Raw genomic sequence first — 16110 nt, forward strand, 5'->3', positions numbered from 1 at the left:
TTCTCAATCAGTCCAAATGACAGCTTAGCTTTGTCCTCATATATGCTCCTGCATAAAACAGGGGCTTTTGCTGTTAGTGTCCTTTGTAGTCTACCTGAAGGACCAAGCTCTATTATACATCTTTATTTCAGTGCACAACCTTGTTGTAGATCTTTCTACTTTCTCCTTCTACCCCCCATCCCCCTTTGGATTTCATGACACCACTTAATCGCCACATGTTACATCCTCAGTCATTTCTTTAATTCAAAATTTTCAATTATCTCTGTCTTGAATTATAATAACTTTCAGGAATTATATTATTGTTTGTCTGTGCTCCCTGTTGTGTTGCATGCTGTTTCCTTTTCCACAGTTGAGTTGCATGTTATATTTCTGGTGGGAATACAGTACCAAAGCTGTTGTGCTTTGTTTGTGACAGATGGGCATCTCAGCACACCTGGAATAAATGGATTACAATGGCACTTTAGTTTGTTTTATTCCAGGTATGGAGTTCAGGGGCTGTCTGTGCTTATTTCTCTAACTCCATAGATGTCAGTAGTATTTTTCACCACTGTCTTAAGTTGAAGTCAAAAGGAATCTTTACTGGAACTCACTAGAATTAATCCATGTTCAGTTAAACTTGAACAAAAGTGCTATAATAGTTTTAAGACAGTATTTGTTAAAAGATTAGGGGTTTGTTTAATACAAAGGTTGTCAAAATGTTTTTGCCTGTGAAGAACTATAAGTTGGGTTAGTGTAACCAATTAGTATGGCATATAGTCTAAGCAAAACAACAGTCAAAGAGAACTGTATAAACTATCCTGCTGGTTTAGCAGTGCAGTAGTTGATAGTATGAGTCTAGTTCACTTGAACTTGATGTAGCAGTTGATGAAGTAGCAGATTGATTGCAATAAAAAGAACAGTCACCGTGATTTACAAGTTAGTTTTTTCCTCTTTAGAGTCTGAGAAAAGTACTTGCAGTGGATTTGAGATACTTTGAATAAACTTTTGAACCACTGCAGGGAAGTGTGGTAATGTTGTCATCCATTGTCATCCAAAGCATTGATCCTTCAGTCATCAGTAGTAGTAGGCTAACTAGTGGAAAAGGGGAAATGTGTGGAAGATATGTTTCCCTACCATTTCTTGCACCATCTAATATTAATTACTGCACTGTAGTGAACTCTTCCTTAAATGTTATGTGGTGTTTGGCAACACAGCTTTTTTGAGATTCAGCAGTGGAAACAAACAGTTCCTTTGAATTTCGTGAGATTCATTATCCTTTTTATTAATCAAACAATGTGTAAAAAGTAGTACTGCTTATGAATTTCACTTTGTGATGTGGTAGGAATGCATCAGACCTTGGTAAAATACCATTATATATTTGTATTTCTGTATTTCTAATTAGGTACATCAAATACAATTTGTTTTGTATTTGAAAACGTACAAATTGTAACCTGTTTGACTTTACTAATTGACTGTTTAAATACTTTTTAAAAGTGTTTATTTGCAAATACAAATACAAATGAAAATACATAATTTAAGTATTTGAATCAATGTTATTTGTACATCACAACAACATAAATGTAGCATAACATTAACACAACAAAAGAAGATTCAGATGCAGAGATCCTAAGCAATCTCTAACCATTAACATAAGTTGAGGAGTATCTCTCCACACCTCATCTTTCATCTTCTTCTGACCCTCTTCAGTTCTGGAAGACAAAAGCTGAGCTGTATCCAACTCTCAGTAAAATTGCTCCAGAATACATGTAGCCTATGTTCCAGCATCTTCTGCAGCTATGGAGTTGCTTCTCAGTGTAGGTGGGTGTGTCCTCAGGCCAGACTGCTGATCACTGTCCGAGGAAATCTTTGAAACCCTCATGTTTTTTTAAAGTGTAACATTTTCACTGCAGTGATTTATTAATGTAAATGGCTGAATATTTTCATGAAAACATAAGTTCTATTATTGTGCAGGTTTGTTATTCAAAGCTTAGCTACCTTGTGTGTTGCTGGAAAAAATATCTACATAACACACATAGTCATTGCTAATCATAATACTGTTATAAGTTTTACTACAACACAAATGTGGCCGTAACATGACAGAAAAGGTAGAGACTTGTACAACTTAACATTTAGCCTACTTTCGATTGGTAATTGTAGACCAACTTTGTTGTTTGCTGAGTTAGTTGTGCTGTACAAATTAGATTGTATTTTCAAATACAACCCATACATTGAAATACAAATAATTGAAAGCCCAGAATATCAAATACTTGTGGAAATACATATTTTAAGTATTTCAAATGCATTTAACTAGTGATTGTGAAACAGGACACACACACATATATATATATAATCCGATGTTTTGAATCTCTGACTGATTTGCCTCAGATTTACAAACAGATCTTTGAGATGGTTGATAATTAAACAGAGTGGTTCTTTCTTCTTGCTGCAGTGGGTTAGTAATGCTGAGCTGCGACCAGGGACTCGCGTTTGCTGATTGTGGACATTTTCTTGGCAAACAGTCTATTTGTAAGCAAATGGGGAACACAAGCCAGCCCTCTCCACCTGCTCTCAGTAATGAAGAGATCAGATTGTGACAACTGGTGGTGGTGTTGGTGTTTTGGAATTGCTGGGTGCTTTAACTGCATGTGGAATTGGATTGTTGTTTATAGTAGTTTTCTTCATGGTATGGCCTAATTGTATATTCAAGAGGAGAAAGCTCAACAACCTGAACTTAGTCTTTCATACACAGAAGGCATTTATCATATTCTTTTAAATGTATCCCCTTTCTTCCACTTGCAACGCAAACACAAGCTGACACTGAATCTCTGCTTCCTCTGCAGAAGAAACATGGGCCACGGTGTTGGCTGAGGATCCCGGAGGGCTTTGCGAACGCATAATCGTAAGTACCCCTGGCATGGGTTTGTGTCTGCGATAGTGAGGATCCCCCTCAAGGTCATCTCTAGGTACTAAGGAAATTAATCACTGTGTATAACACGTTCTGCATGCGCTTCCGGACTCCTTGCTTCATTAACTTTTGCTCTTGCCTCTCGTAGCCATGAATTGCGTGTCTCGGTGAAAGTAATCGGAATTGTGAGGTTTCTATAAACCAGGAAGCGTTTTAGTGAGAGAACATACACCAACACATACCCTAAAAAAGAGAGGGGGCGTTAAAATCAGCTGTGGAAGAAGTTTAGTTATTTAGAGAGGTTAGCAAATCAAGCTAACAACAAGCAGGCAGTGAACCATTTTGAAAAGGTTTGCTGCATCTATTACACAGCCCAGGTGGGCTTTGCAAGTGTTGGGCAATTGCATGTTTTTATTTTCTCGGAAAGAGAAAAAAGAAAATAATAGAATGGATGTTCTACCAAACAAGGGAGTTAGTAATGGTTTATTTTTGAGGATTTATTTAATTACTGGGTATTTGTAAGATCTATGTGGTCAAAATTGTATTGAAGAAGGTCCTAGATTGGTATAGTTAGATCCAGTCAGCAGTTTTCTCCTTAAGCAAAGTCAGGAAGAAATGTAAGAACACTTTAGTAGTAATATTGTTGAGGGGAACTACATACATCCTGCGGAGGGAGTGCCTAATTTCTACAGAAGAGAAAGCAAATTATGAAACCACTTAAACTTTTCTATGCGCCTATTACATTTAGCAAAATTTTGATATTCCAACTTTAAGTAGTTTAAGAGTTCAGTAATCAATTCAAAGATTACTTTGCGTGTCTTGAGCCTCTCGTTTCTAACTGAGAGAGAGGTCTAAGCCTAAAACAGTATCTGGATGCAATAGAATGTGTCTTAAGTAAACAAACTTAAATTAGCTTACCAATTCCAGTGTTAATGCTATAAAACCTAATATCAACCAACATAATAGAATAAAAGCATATTGGATTAACTCAAACTGTAGGCCTTTTCATGCAAATAATTATAGTTTTAATTGATTTTTACAGAAAAATAATCTGACCAATATAACGTAGACATTATTAAAACTCAGAAACTGAATATCATAATAACAATTCATCTGTGTAAATTTTTAAATTGGCTTAAAAAAAAAAAAAAAAAAATAGGCCTAATGTCCCATCAATACTCCTTAGTCTTCAAAATGTAATGGAAAAACTGAATCATATTTACTTGCTTGCAGGACACCAAAATCAGAGATGTTTTTTGTTGCGGTTAGTATTAAACTTGTATATCAGGAACAAGAGTTAATAACATGCCAACATATTCCCGGATTTGAAAATTAAATAAATCTGCACAAAGCACCACTTGAATGCTGAAAATATTATTGCTGTTTTGGCTTTTCTCTGTCTTGACATGCACTGAACATGTGTACTATTGTTGCAGGCTGCTGTTAAAGACCAATGTCATGTTTACAGTTTGTATTTTTACAGTTTGTAGTTTAACTGAAACACACAAATATTAATCAGTCACCTAAGAATATTGAAATGTACTGCTATACATGAATTAACCCACAGAGCAAAAAAAAAAATCATCTAGCACTCTCTAATTACCATAAAATTAATAGATTATGAATAAAGCATGTATGGTCTCTTGCGGTGAAGCTTGGATGCCAGCTTCTTCTATTGGAATTTTTCAAAGGTAGTGTGAAACAAACAGCTATTTTTTTACACAGCAGAGGTGCTTCGAAGGGTTTGCAGAGCAATGTTTTTGAATGTTAGTGCTGGTGTTAAGGACACTTACCCACAGAGTTTGATTGAACAGGTTGCACAGTGGGCAGTGGACTCTCCCACGTGGTCTCATTGGTGTGGTGCCATGTTAGGCTGTACCACATTGTTTGGACCACAGAGCTTTATCTGTCAAATGATTTATGACACCTTTCCATGCCTTGGGTCTGGATAGTGACAATTTGGCAGTCAAAGGCTAAGGTGAGAGAATTATATTAGAAAGTGTGGCAGTGCAATCCCTCCTGATGCTGAGACAGGGAGGCTATCTGACGGGGGTGTTCTTGTCCTGAGCTGGTAACCCCCTTTACACCTCTGCTCACCAGGGAGAATAAGTACTAAGTATTTTTGTGTGACTGAGTAGTGACATTCGAGTCTCAAAAAAGAGAGGGAGAGAAATGGCAACATCCCCAAACAGCCAACATAGTTTTGATTAATATAATTGTTACTAAACCTGTAATATCTACTGCTTTGTCACTTTATCGTTTTACTTATGGTACCATGTTTTCTGCAAAAGGGAGAAATTATAATATGTTTAGTCAATTTACAATCACATTTCAGGATTAAACTTTTTTAGTCTAACTGAAACCAGCTCTTAATGTTTAAGTGGAAATGTCCAAACAATATTAGTGTTTCTTTCATCTGTTTGTGAACTAATAATTTCACCATAAATTCAGCTGAATTACTGTCTACTCTTTCTGTGTATTTTTTAGGCTCTCACTGCAGCTAATGACATGGCCACGGCCTCACCCAGTTCAGACAGCACTAATAACCACGGTGGGAGATCACAGCTACATGCAACTGGTAAGGAACCTGCACATTTTGATTCTGCACTATTGTAGTTCATCTAAAACAAAACATCTCACGCATTCTCTTGTCAATGTTTTAAACAAGTTACAAGGAAGATGTTTGTTTTGGATCCTGATCTTCCCAAAACAGGAATTTTCCTTGGTGACATTTTTATGTTTATTTTTTTATTTTTTTTCCTATATACTACTTCATTTGTGTTACTTGTCTTCTAACACTTAAAATGGACATAAACTCCTGCACATACTTCTGGTTTAATAGAAACATTGAAAACGGATATTAGTTTCAATTTCTCAAATAAATACCAAATCAAAATGTGTTGGCCGATTTTTGCATTTGCTTCGAAGGATCCTTTGTCAAACATTAGGCAGCCCTCATGTATTGGAATTGCAATTTTTATACAAGTCAACATTTTAATTTGGTCCTGGTCAAAGTATCTAGATAGAATATATACGAGACTGAATATGTAATACAATTAAGTATATTTTAATCACAAAAGGAGCTAAGGACACAGACACTTCCCAAAAATTAACAGGCTGTTCTGCAGGCGCCAAGCTAGCCAAGGGCCCCTGGGCAACTATTTATCATCTGATTTCATAACCAAAATAAGTTTTGCCTCTGGCTGTAGTCCTGGAGTTGCAACACCAGTTTTTTTTTTTTTGTTGGTTTTTTTACCACATTTGCTACTATTAGGATGTTCGAGTTTTTAATTGTTTACTGATTGTATTACTGAACTTTTGTGATGCTTTAAAATGTTTGGGTAAACTGTAAGTCACCCTTATTAAGAGATAAATAATATATAATACTTGAAAGTCCAGAAATACACAAATCTCTGTTTGGTCCAAAGCATTTGGGATTGCTGTAGTCAACTAACAATTCAAATAAGTGCAGTTGGTATAAAAATAGATGTAATGAAGTAATTCACCTACTACAAAATTTGATTAATTAATTGAGTTGAGCTCTTGTAATTATTATTTGGAAGGTTCTTACATTGCCCTGACCTGATTCAAGTGAGCTGTACCCATTTAATGTAATAATTGTTAAACCTACATATATTAAAGAGAAAATAAATGTGTATGTGTCTCTGTGATCAATTTGCAACATCATCTCGGCCCCACTGCAATAAAAACAGATTTATGGTGGCAGACGGGGAACCGACTAAATTAGCAGAAAATAATCTTTCCATAGCTTAGAGTGGCTTTTTAAATTAAATTGTTGACAGGTGATGGGCTGTGCGACAGGACTACATATTTTTAAAGATCTCCCGATCCCATTTCAAGTGGAAAAAATAAGCTACTGAGAAATTTATATTTCAGACAAAGATATCAGTCATGCCTGGGTGAGCATAATATTGATACAGTATACACTCACCTAAAGGATTATTAGGAACACCTGTTCAATTTCTCATTAATGTAATTATCTGACCAACCAATCACATGGCAGTTGCTTCAATGCATTTAGGGGTGTGGTCCTGGTCAAGACAATCTCCTGAACTCCAAACTGAATGTCTGAATGGGGAAGAAATGTGATTTAAGCAATTTTGAGCATGGCATGGTTGTTGGTGCCAGACAGGCCGGGACTGGGACGGAACTGATTCAAGCTGATAGAAGAGCAACTTTGACTGAAATAACCACTCGTTACAACCGAGGTATGCAGCAAAAGCATTTGTGAAGCCACAACACATACAACCTTGAGGCGGATGGGCTACAACAGCAGAAGACCCCACCGGGTACCACTCATCTCCACTACAAATAGGAAAAAGAGGCTACAATTTGCACAAGCTCACCAAAATTGGACAGTTGAAGACTGGAAAAATGTTGCCTGGTCTGATGAGTCTCGATTTCTGTTGAGACATTCAGATGGTAGAGTCAGAATTTGGCGTAAACAGAATGAGAACATGGATCCATCATGCCTTGTTACCACTGTGCAGGCTGCTGGTGGTGGTGTAATGGTGTGGGGGATGTTTTCTTGGCACACTTTAGGCCCCTTAGTGCCAATTGGGCATCGTTTAAATGCCACGGCCTACCTGAGCATTGTTTCTGACCATGTCCATCCCTTTATGACCACCATGTACCCATCCTCTGATGGCTACTTCCAGCAGGATAACGCACCATGTCACAAAGGTCGAATCATTTCAAATTGGTTTCTTGAACATGACAATGAGTTCACTGTACTAAACTGGCCCCCACAGTCACCAGATCTCAACCCAATAGAGCATCTTTGGGATGTGGTGGAACGGGAGGTTCGTGCCCTGGATGTGCATCCCACAAATCTCCATCAACTGCAAGATGCTATCCTATCAATGTGGGCCAACATTTCTAAAGAATGCTTTCAGCACCTTGTTGAATCAATGCCACGTAGAATTAAGGCAGTTCTGAAGGTGAAAGGGGGTCAAACACAGTATTAGTATGGTGTTCCTAATAATCCTTTAGGTGAGTGTATATAGTCGTATGGTTCCCGATGGCAAACATCTTCCACAGTTGATTTGTTTGATTTTCTGCACTTGTTATTTTTTGTATGTTTGAATTCAGATGCTGTATAGTCTAGTAAGAGGACTTACAGGCATACCTGGGAACTTTTGTTAAATTAACTTACTCCATATCCATCAGGTGTCTGGATATAGGAACCTTGAACAGCTGTACTACCACAGTTCATCACACAATTAGTATTGCATGTGTCAAATGGAAATGGTTCTTATGATGGTTGTAAACATCTCATCAGTTTGCTAGTACACTGTGGTTGCAGTGGCCTGTGCCAGTTCACACCATGTTCTCTGGAGACCTGGTAAGGTTCCAAATCCAGAGAGCTCCCAGTTATGGTTTTAGGAAGTCAGTGTCACAGTGGGATGAAAACAGGCACCTGTCCAGATGGGTGAAAAGTAAGGGACTTCAACATTTTATTTTAACTACACTTCCTAAATTCCATGCATTTAATTTTATCCTCCCAGTTTCCTGTGCCAAATTGAAGCGGAAGAAGAACTGGTTCGGAACTACCGTCTATGTTGAACTCCTTGCCGATGGAGAGGCCAAGAAAACTGCAAAAACGAATAGTTCTTCCAATCCAAAGTGGGAAGAACGCTTAACACTGTAAGATCTATGTAGTTTTTTCAGTCAGTTTTCTCTTTATTAACTAACTATACATTTAAAAACTGGTGGTGTTTGGGGTGGGTTAAAAAATTGTGCACAGGGTTTATATTTTTAAGTTGGCTTTCAGGCTTTTCATGTTTGTTGTGTATGCTGAGAATGTAGTAAAGATCAGCAAAAGCAAATTCTGAATCACCTGCATTAATTTTGCATACTTTGGTACTCTTTTGATTATTAACCCCTTTATATTTGTCTCCCAAAGCATCAGTCAAAGATCTTCATTACTCCAATGCAACTTTTGTTTTATTTATTGTTGTATTTATTTATATTATGTATTATTATTTAGCACAAGGTTTATTGGTCACTGTTTTTGATTTATTGTGTTTTGTGCATTTTGGGTTTCTGTTTGAACATCAGTTACAATTCACATCTGCAGTATTGCTTTCATCACTTTATATCCTCATATCATGCTTAGCCACGGGGATTGTTTATGAAAGTAAGCAGCAGAGTATAAAGGGAAATGACTGAGTCTAATGCAAGCCCTGTAACCAATGCAGCACCTCTTCACGCACTGCTTGAGAAGTCACTGTGCACTGAATATTAACAGCACAGCATTGCAGAGACACGGTTTAGTCTGTTGTCACAGGCGGTTTTGCTTGTTCCTCGTTTGGGAGAGACAAAAAACTTTTCTGTATTATCACTTCAAGTCTGAGTTAAGATGCTTGTGATCATATGTGTAAACTGTTTGAGCCCAATACGAGTAGTTTTAACATAATTGTATAATATTATATTAAATATATTTCTATACAAGACCACAAACAGAGTTTCCATGTTGTTCCATGACAGAGACTGAGCCAGAGAGGAAGTCCAGGCTGTCTTTAGCTCCAATAGAACACTTAAGTGTTATGACTTTGCATTATCTTGATGTCTGCTAAAAACAGTGTCTTAGGCTATTTATAGCATACTTAAGGTCTGCAAGCTCTGATTGTACTTGGTGACTGTTACTCCGTACATAAATAGAGTACTTCTCTCCATCCCTAGAAGCAGTTTTTTTTTTTTTTTTTTTTTGTATGCTATGGTATATGTAAAAGTTAATGTAATCTGAATATTGCCTTTTGTTTCTTTTCTATAATGTTTATTCTACCATGGACCATGCATTTCAATGACATACTGGCTGAAAAGGTTATGTTACATGTTAGCTTTAGTTCTTAGAGTTCTTAGTGCTATGGTGAAGTTCAGTGTTTTAGCAGGCTGGGTCCACAGTGGTTTTGACATTTGCACCTTTTTAGATGTTAGCTTTAAGCTGACTTTAAAGAATCTATTTAGCTGTGAAAGCTTAACAACAAATAATCTATGTATGACACTTACAGTAGGATATGCAGCATTTAGAAATTTAAAACCCTTCATACATAAATATGGTGCATACAGAAAAGTATTCTTGCAAAATATATACTGGGTGATTTGTAAATTGTGCAACATTATTGTGAAATGGAAATACCGGTAAACCCTTGGAGGAAGAAGTCTTTATTACAAAGATGTTTTTCATTTCAGTTTTGTGCGTGTTCTTCAGGTCTGCACTAGCTTGGAAGAACTACATTTAACTGACTGCCTTGATTTAATGTTTTGGTTTTGTTCTTCTTTTTCAGGAATGTAACACCACACACCAAATTGGACTTCAAAGTATGGAGCCATCACACTCTTAAAGCAAACGCTTTGTTAGGAAAAGCCACTGTAGATATTAACGAAGTCTTGGAAGAGCACAATAGAAAATGTATGTTTGACATTTTTCCTTTTTTTTTGCATTGCAAATTTCTCTAAAACATACAGGCTAAGATAAATCATACATGACCTTTATTCATCACAATTCTTTTTTTACATTGTATTTTATGTATTATTATTATTGTTGATTTGCACTTGAACACAATGATGCATCCTACTGATACAGTGTAAACTAGTTACTCTGAATAATATTTACACTTGGTAGCTGTTTGTCTGTCCTTTTCCACTAATTACTCTATTAGATGCTGTAAGCAGTTAACATATGCTGGTAGACAAATCTAACAACCAAAACCACATCCTGCAATGTGTTCTAATCTCCTCCAACCACCTCATTCTGCAGTGGAGAACGTTAAAGAAGTTCTAAAGCTCTCTCTGGACAATAAGAATGGCGTGATCGCAACAGGGGAGCTGACTGTTATCCTGGATGGGCTGTCTCTCGAACAAGATTCCCTGCCTGTAGTTAATGGAACAGTGTCCACAAACAGTGAGCTTCTTTTCATTTTATTTCCTATTCATTTGTCAGTTTAGCCTGTCATAGACAGAAACAGCCGAGGGACATTACAGGATTGCCCCATCCAAAAAGAGAAGTTTGGTATTTCTTAGTGGAATGGAATGCTATGGAAACTAGGAATTGGGTTAAAGTGCACTTAGCTTTTCAGGTGAAACTATGTGCTTCACTGTCATGAAAGGTCTACAGCAGGGGTGGCCAACCCTATTCCTGAGAGCTGCATTCCTGCAGGTTTAACGTGTCTCTAAATCACCAATCACTGGATACCTTGAACACAGGGACAATTTGCCTATCAAAACCCACATTTGGCTCAATTAAGCAGTTAACCATTAGGATAGAACAAAAACCTGTAGGCCCTGTGGCTCTCCAGGACCAGGGTTGGCCACCCCTGGTTTACTGAGCAGTATTTCATAAAAAATGTAAACTGTAACTATTTCCTTGCTGTATCACACTCTGTAATTATAAATTAAATGTTGAGCTCCAAAGAGTTGGAGAACTCATTTGGTTGCTTCTAATAGTCCTTTAAAGGAATTTGTGTGACTTCACTCTCAGGAGAAGGCTTGTTCCCCATCCCCTGAAATCTCTTTCGATGCACACACTGTGGAGTTGGGGTTTAATGGTGTGTGGGGTCTGTTGAGAAGCATCACACAGAATCCTCAGAAAGATGACTAGCAGCAAACTGAGCGAGACCTCAAGTCTCAAATAGTTTTATACTGTCATTAAAAGTTGAGCTCCAGAACACAAAGCAAACAAACGACACATAAGACTAATATTAAGAAATAGTGGTTGTGTTGATGTATAGGTGTGTATAATATATATATATATATATATATATATATATATATATATATATATATATATATATATATATACATACACTCACCTAAAGGATTATTAGGAACACCTGTTCAATTTCTCATTAATGCAATTATCTAATCAACCAATCACATGGTAGTTGCTTCAATGCATTTAGGGGTGTGGTCCTGGTCAAGACAATCTCCTGAACTCCAAACTGAATGTCTGAATGGGAAAGAAAGGTGATTTAAGCAATTTTGAGCGTGGCATGGTTGTTGGTGCCAGACGGGCCGGTCTGAGTATTTCACAATCTGCTCAGTTACTGGGATTTTCACGCACAACCATTTCTAGGGTTTACAAAGAATGGTGTGAAAAGGGAAAAACATCCAGTATGCGGCAGTCCTGTGGGCGAAAATGCCTTGTTGATGCTAGAGGTCAGAGGAGAATGGGCCGACTGATTCAAGCTGATAGAAGAGCAACTTTGACTGAAATAACCACTCGTTACAACCGATGTATGCAGCAAAGCATTTGCAACCTTGAGGCGGATGGGCTACAACAGCAGAAGACCCCTCATCTCCACTACAAATAGGAAAAAGAGGCTACAATTTGCACAAGCTCACCAAAATTGGACAGTTGAAGACTGGAAAAATGTTGCCTGGTCTGATGAGTCTCGATTTCTGTTGAGACATTCAGATGGTAGAGTCAGAATTTGGCGTAAACAGAATGAGAACATGGATCCATCATGCCTTGTTACCACTGTGCAAGCTGCTGGTGGTGGTGTAATGGTGTGGGGGATGTTTTCTTGGCACACTTTAGGCCCCTTAGTGCCAATTGGGCATAGTTTAAATGCCACGGCCTACCTGAGCATTGTTTCTGACCATGTCCATCCCTTTATGACCACCATGTACCCATCCTCTGATGGCTACTTCCAGCAGGATAATGCACCATGTCACAAAGGTCGAATCATTTCAAATTGGTTTCTTGAACATGACAATGAGTTCACTGTACTAAACTGGCCCCCACAGTCACCAGATCTCAACCCAATAGAGCATGTTTGGGATGTGGTGGAACGGGAGCTTCGTGCCCTGGATGTGCATCCCACAAATCTCCATCAACTGCAAGATGCTATCCTATCAATATGGGCCAACATTTCTAAAGAATGCTTTCAGCACCTTGTTGAATCAATGCCACGTAGAATTAAGGCAGTTCTGAAGGTGAAAGGGGGTCAAGCACAGTATTAGTATATTGTTCCTAATAATCCCTTAGGTTAGTGTATATATATGTATGTATGTGTGTTATATATATATATATATATAATATAATATGGAAAAATTGTTCAGTAGGTCTCTGAAGAAAGAAACACTTTTCAAAGTCAGAGATCAGTTTATTATCGTCATGCTCAATCTGGATTTACTTAATTCATACATAAATGTTTTTGGAACCTTGTTTGAAGGCCTGAAAAGCAGTTTCTTTCCATCAGTGGAAAGTCTGATAATTGCAATTACACAAAGTTTGTTTTGCGGCAGGAAGTTATCTACAAATCAGAGGAAAGGTGGTGTGATTCAGTGAGTAATTGCCTCTCTCTGTTTCCTAGAAGTTCAGCAGAATGGTGATGCTATTCATGAAAACGGAGGTGAACCTTCTACAAGGGAGCGAACAAGGTAAAAATAGAGATGCATTATTTCAGACATATTTGTAATAGTTCATCTTCAGGTATTCAATTGAATAATATGTATGACTGCCTTAAAATTATGCAGTGAGGGTCACTGCATATTCTGTGATGATGTTTGCAAGATCAGTTCATGTTGAAACTGTATGTATATTAAAAGATCGTTATGTCTGCTCTCTCAGGTGTGTCGCATTATTTTGGGGGCATTTGGATTTGAACATGGTTGTCAGATGTAAACTTTATTGCTTTACTACTCCATTCCAAACTATATATCATTGCCAGTGTCCTACGTTTACAGCTTATTGGCCTGTTAATTTTATCCCTGCATCCTGTTTGTCCTCAGAAGATGGTTTGCTACTAGACTCACTTCTCAAGCTTCTGTTTGATCTTCCAGTGTTTTTATTTTGTGAACAGATTGTATTCATTCCCAGATTGCTCAGCAGAATTTAGAAATGAAGTAAACAAAAGGAAAAAGGGGCAGGGACATCCAACTGAATACGATAATTCTCTTCAGTAACATTTTTTTATTATTAAGCCTGCTGACTTTTATCCAGAACAGGAACTTCACTCTAGGCAGTTAGGAAAACCTTATTTATACATTACTGGGACTACTTGTTATACCTTCCTTTAATTGAAATTGTAGTTGTTGGATTTGTATGCTGTTATTTATATACGTATTATGTTTTTGTTTTTTAACCATTGATTTCAGTCTAGACTTGTCTAGTCTTGGGAATTCCCCTTTCACAGTAAATACGAAGACCCCAGATTTTTCAATTCTTCTGATGGTTTGCAGTAAATTTACAACTTTGCCTTTGTGGGCTCACTGTCCCAGTAAGTGTGAATACCACAATGGACATTTTGTGCTTGTAGGGTTTTATTAAGGTTGCACAAGAGGAAAACAATCATGGTTCATGTCTGGTTTTAATAAGACAAGACCAACTTTGTTTTTTTGTTTTGTTCTGAGGTCACACCCATGGAATGCTCAAGTCCAGAAATCGAAAAGGAAAGTGTGTGTGTGTGTGTAAGTGGGGGGAGGGGTGTGAAGCTCCCACCCAGATGTAAGGACTTTGTCACCAGTTCAGTGCGATGAGAACACTGCTAGCAAAACAAAAGGCTTGATTTATCTTTGGTCTTTGAGCCAAAGCGTGACAATAGTGTCTTCATGTTAGAAAGCAGCAACTTTTCATTTAAGCTGTCCTTTGTTGCTTTTCACAATGCTTTATGTTGATGTTTTAATGGCAATATATGATATGGTTCTCCAGAAAGTTTAATCTGAGAAGTTTTGTTTATGTATATATTTAGATATTGGTCTCTGGGTGAGTTTGTATGCCAAATCAATATGTGAAGGGTGTCTAAAGGAGGTGACAATTTGATTATGTGTATAAGCTTGAAAAAATGATTTAGCATTTGAGTTAACTGACAATTTGTTGATGGAAGCATAACAAGCCATTATTAGAAGTCTCCTTTCCATTTGTGTGTTTCTGTTTAGCTTTGTGGAACGTTGTAAGGAATCACTCGGATGAGCAGTGGCAAAGGTTGAATATGTGTCTATGCATTAATTCAGCATGATCACTGACATGCGGTTACTGGAGAGAGAGAAAAGTATATATATCATATTATATTTTGTGCTTTTCTTACCAGTAATAAAATATCAGTAATGATACTGCTTTGAGTGTCTATCTGGAAATAACCCAACAAATCCATCTTATTCCTTTATATACTGTAGTGCCAAATTTATACCAAATGATGCAGGACTGTAAATAGTTTGGGGATTTTACTCTTGCCCCATTTTCCACTTGGGGTTAGTGTTTGCGGGTCCTATTAGTCAGATAAATGCAATTTAGGTAGTTCTATACAAGGGCAATGATTAATTCGCGTTTCTTATTTGCTCATCTGCAGTTTAATGGTTCATGGACAATGCTGTTGACAGCCTCCATTGTCCAGAGTCTGTTTATAAATTTAGTAGAACCAAAACTGCAGAATCTCGGGTTGTAACGCTGATGTGAGATTGATATGAAGTGATGGCTAACCCACGTATATTCATTTTGTGTGTCCAAATAGAGATCTGACCAAATGGACCTACACCAAACTTGACAGTATGTTGTAATACGTTCAGATACCTAACGTTTTGCAGTTAGGTGTGCAGAACATGTCATTTCTGACGCTTTGATTACTTTCAGATCTATAAGTGACGGCTCTAATGGTGTAGACAGTCAGGCACCATCCACATCTTCAGGGCAGAGTGCTTCCAGCACCCCCATTGTCAATGGAGATGGCTCTTCCTCGCCCTCCCACGCAGCACCGAGCCCCAACAACACACCAATTCCAAAGCCATCAGACATGGAAGCAACCAATGGGAATGGTAAGCTTTTATTTATTTACTAATTTACAGTCTTTGCTGCTCTGTTCTTTCCCCTGCAATTGTAAAAGCCACTTCTCTTCTGCCTCCCTATAAAATCCAGATCTGAATGGAGATGGAAGTCTAAAATATAACCTAGATCACTCTAACTTCTTCCACAGTGTACTTCCACAAGTCCAGAATGAAACACGAGAGGCATGTGGGTATTGAGGTCTTGGTTATGACAGGGTTATTTGTATATAAATGGCACTACTGCAGTTTTTTCCACAGTGGACTTTGCACTAATAATATTTATTTATTTTAAGAAGACTTTACATTATTCTATAAACTGAATTTCACCCTTGTATTAGGTTTTTTGTAAATAATGTTCTGAATAAATGAATAAGTCCTATTCATAATATTACTAAAACTGTACTGCTTTATTATGACTGTGTTCCACTTCAAATTCAGTT

The 16110-nt window shown here is 37.5% G+C and overlaps 1 protein-coding gene across 2 annotated transcripts in view; it reads left to right on the forward strand.

The window, feature by feature from the left end:
- wwp1 (WW domain containing E3 ubiquitin protein ligase 1) overlaps positions 1-16110 on the forward strand; it is a 52271-nt gene that overhangs the window by 10205 nt on the left and 25956 nt on the right. The window contains exons 2-8 of one of the 2 annotated variants that reach the window (XM_066723306.1): positions 2820-2878; positions 5372-5462; positions 8413-8551; positions 10195-10319; positions 10668-10811; positions 13225-13291; positions 15480-15661. In XM_066723306.1, the coding sequence (XP_066579403.1) occupies positions 5393-5462; positions 8413-8551; positions 10195-10319; positions 10668-10811; positions 13225-13291; positions 15480-15661 (727 nt within the window). In that variant the 5' untranslated portion in view covers positions 2820-2878; positions 5372-5392. The remainder of the gene's footprint in view (positions 1-2819; positions 2879-5371; positions 5463-8412; positions 8552-10194; positions 10320-10667; positions 10812-13224; positions 13292-15479; positions 15662-16110) is intronic. The other variant, XM_066723307.1, reaches the window with a different exon arrangement.

Source organism: Amia ocellicauda, chromosome 2 (assembly GCF_036373705.1).
Source record: "Amia ocellicauda isolate fAmiCal2 chromosome 2, fAmiCal2.hap1, whole genome shotgun sequence".
Classification (NCBI taxonomy): domain Eukaryota; kingdom Metazoa; phylum Chordata; class Actinopteri; order Amiiformes; family Amiidae; genus Amia; species Amia ocellicauda.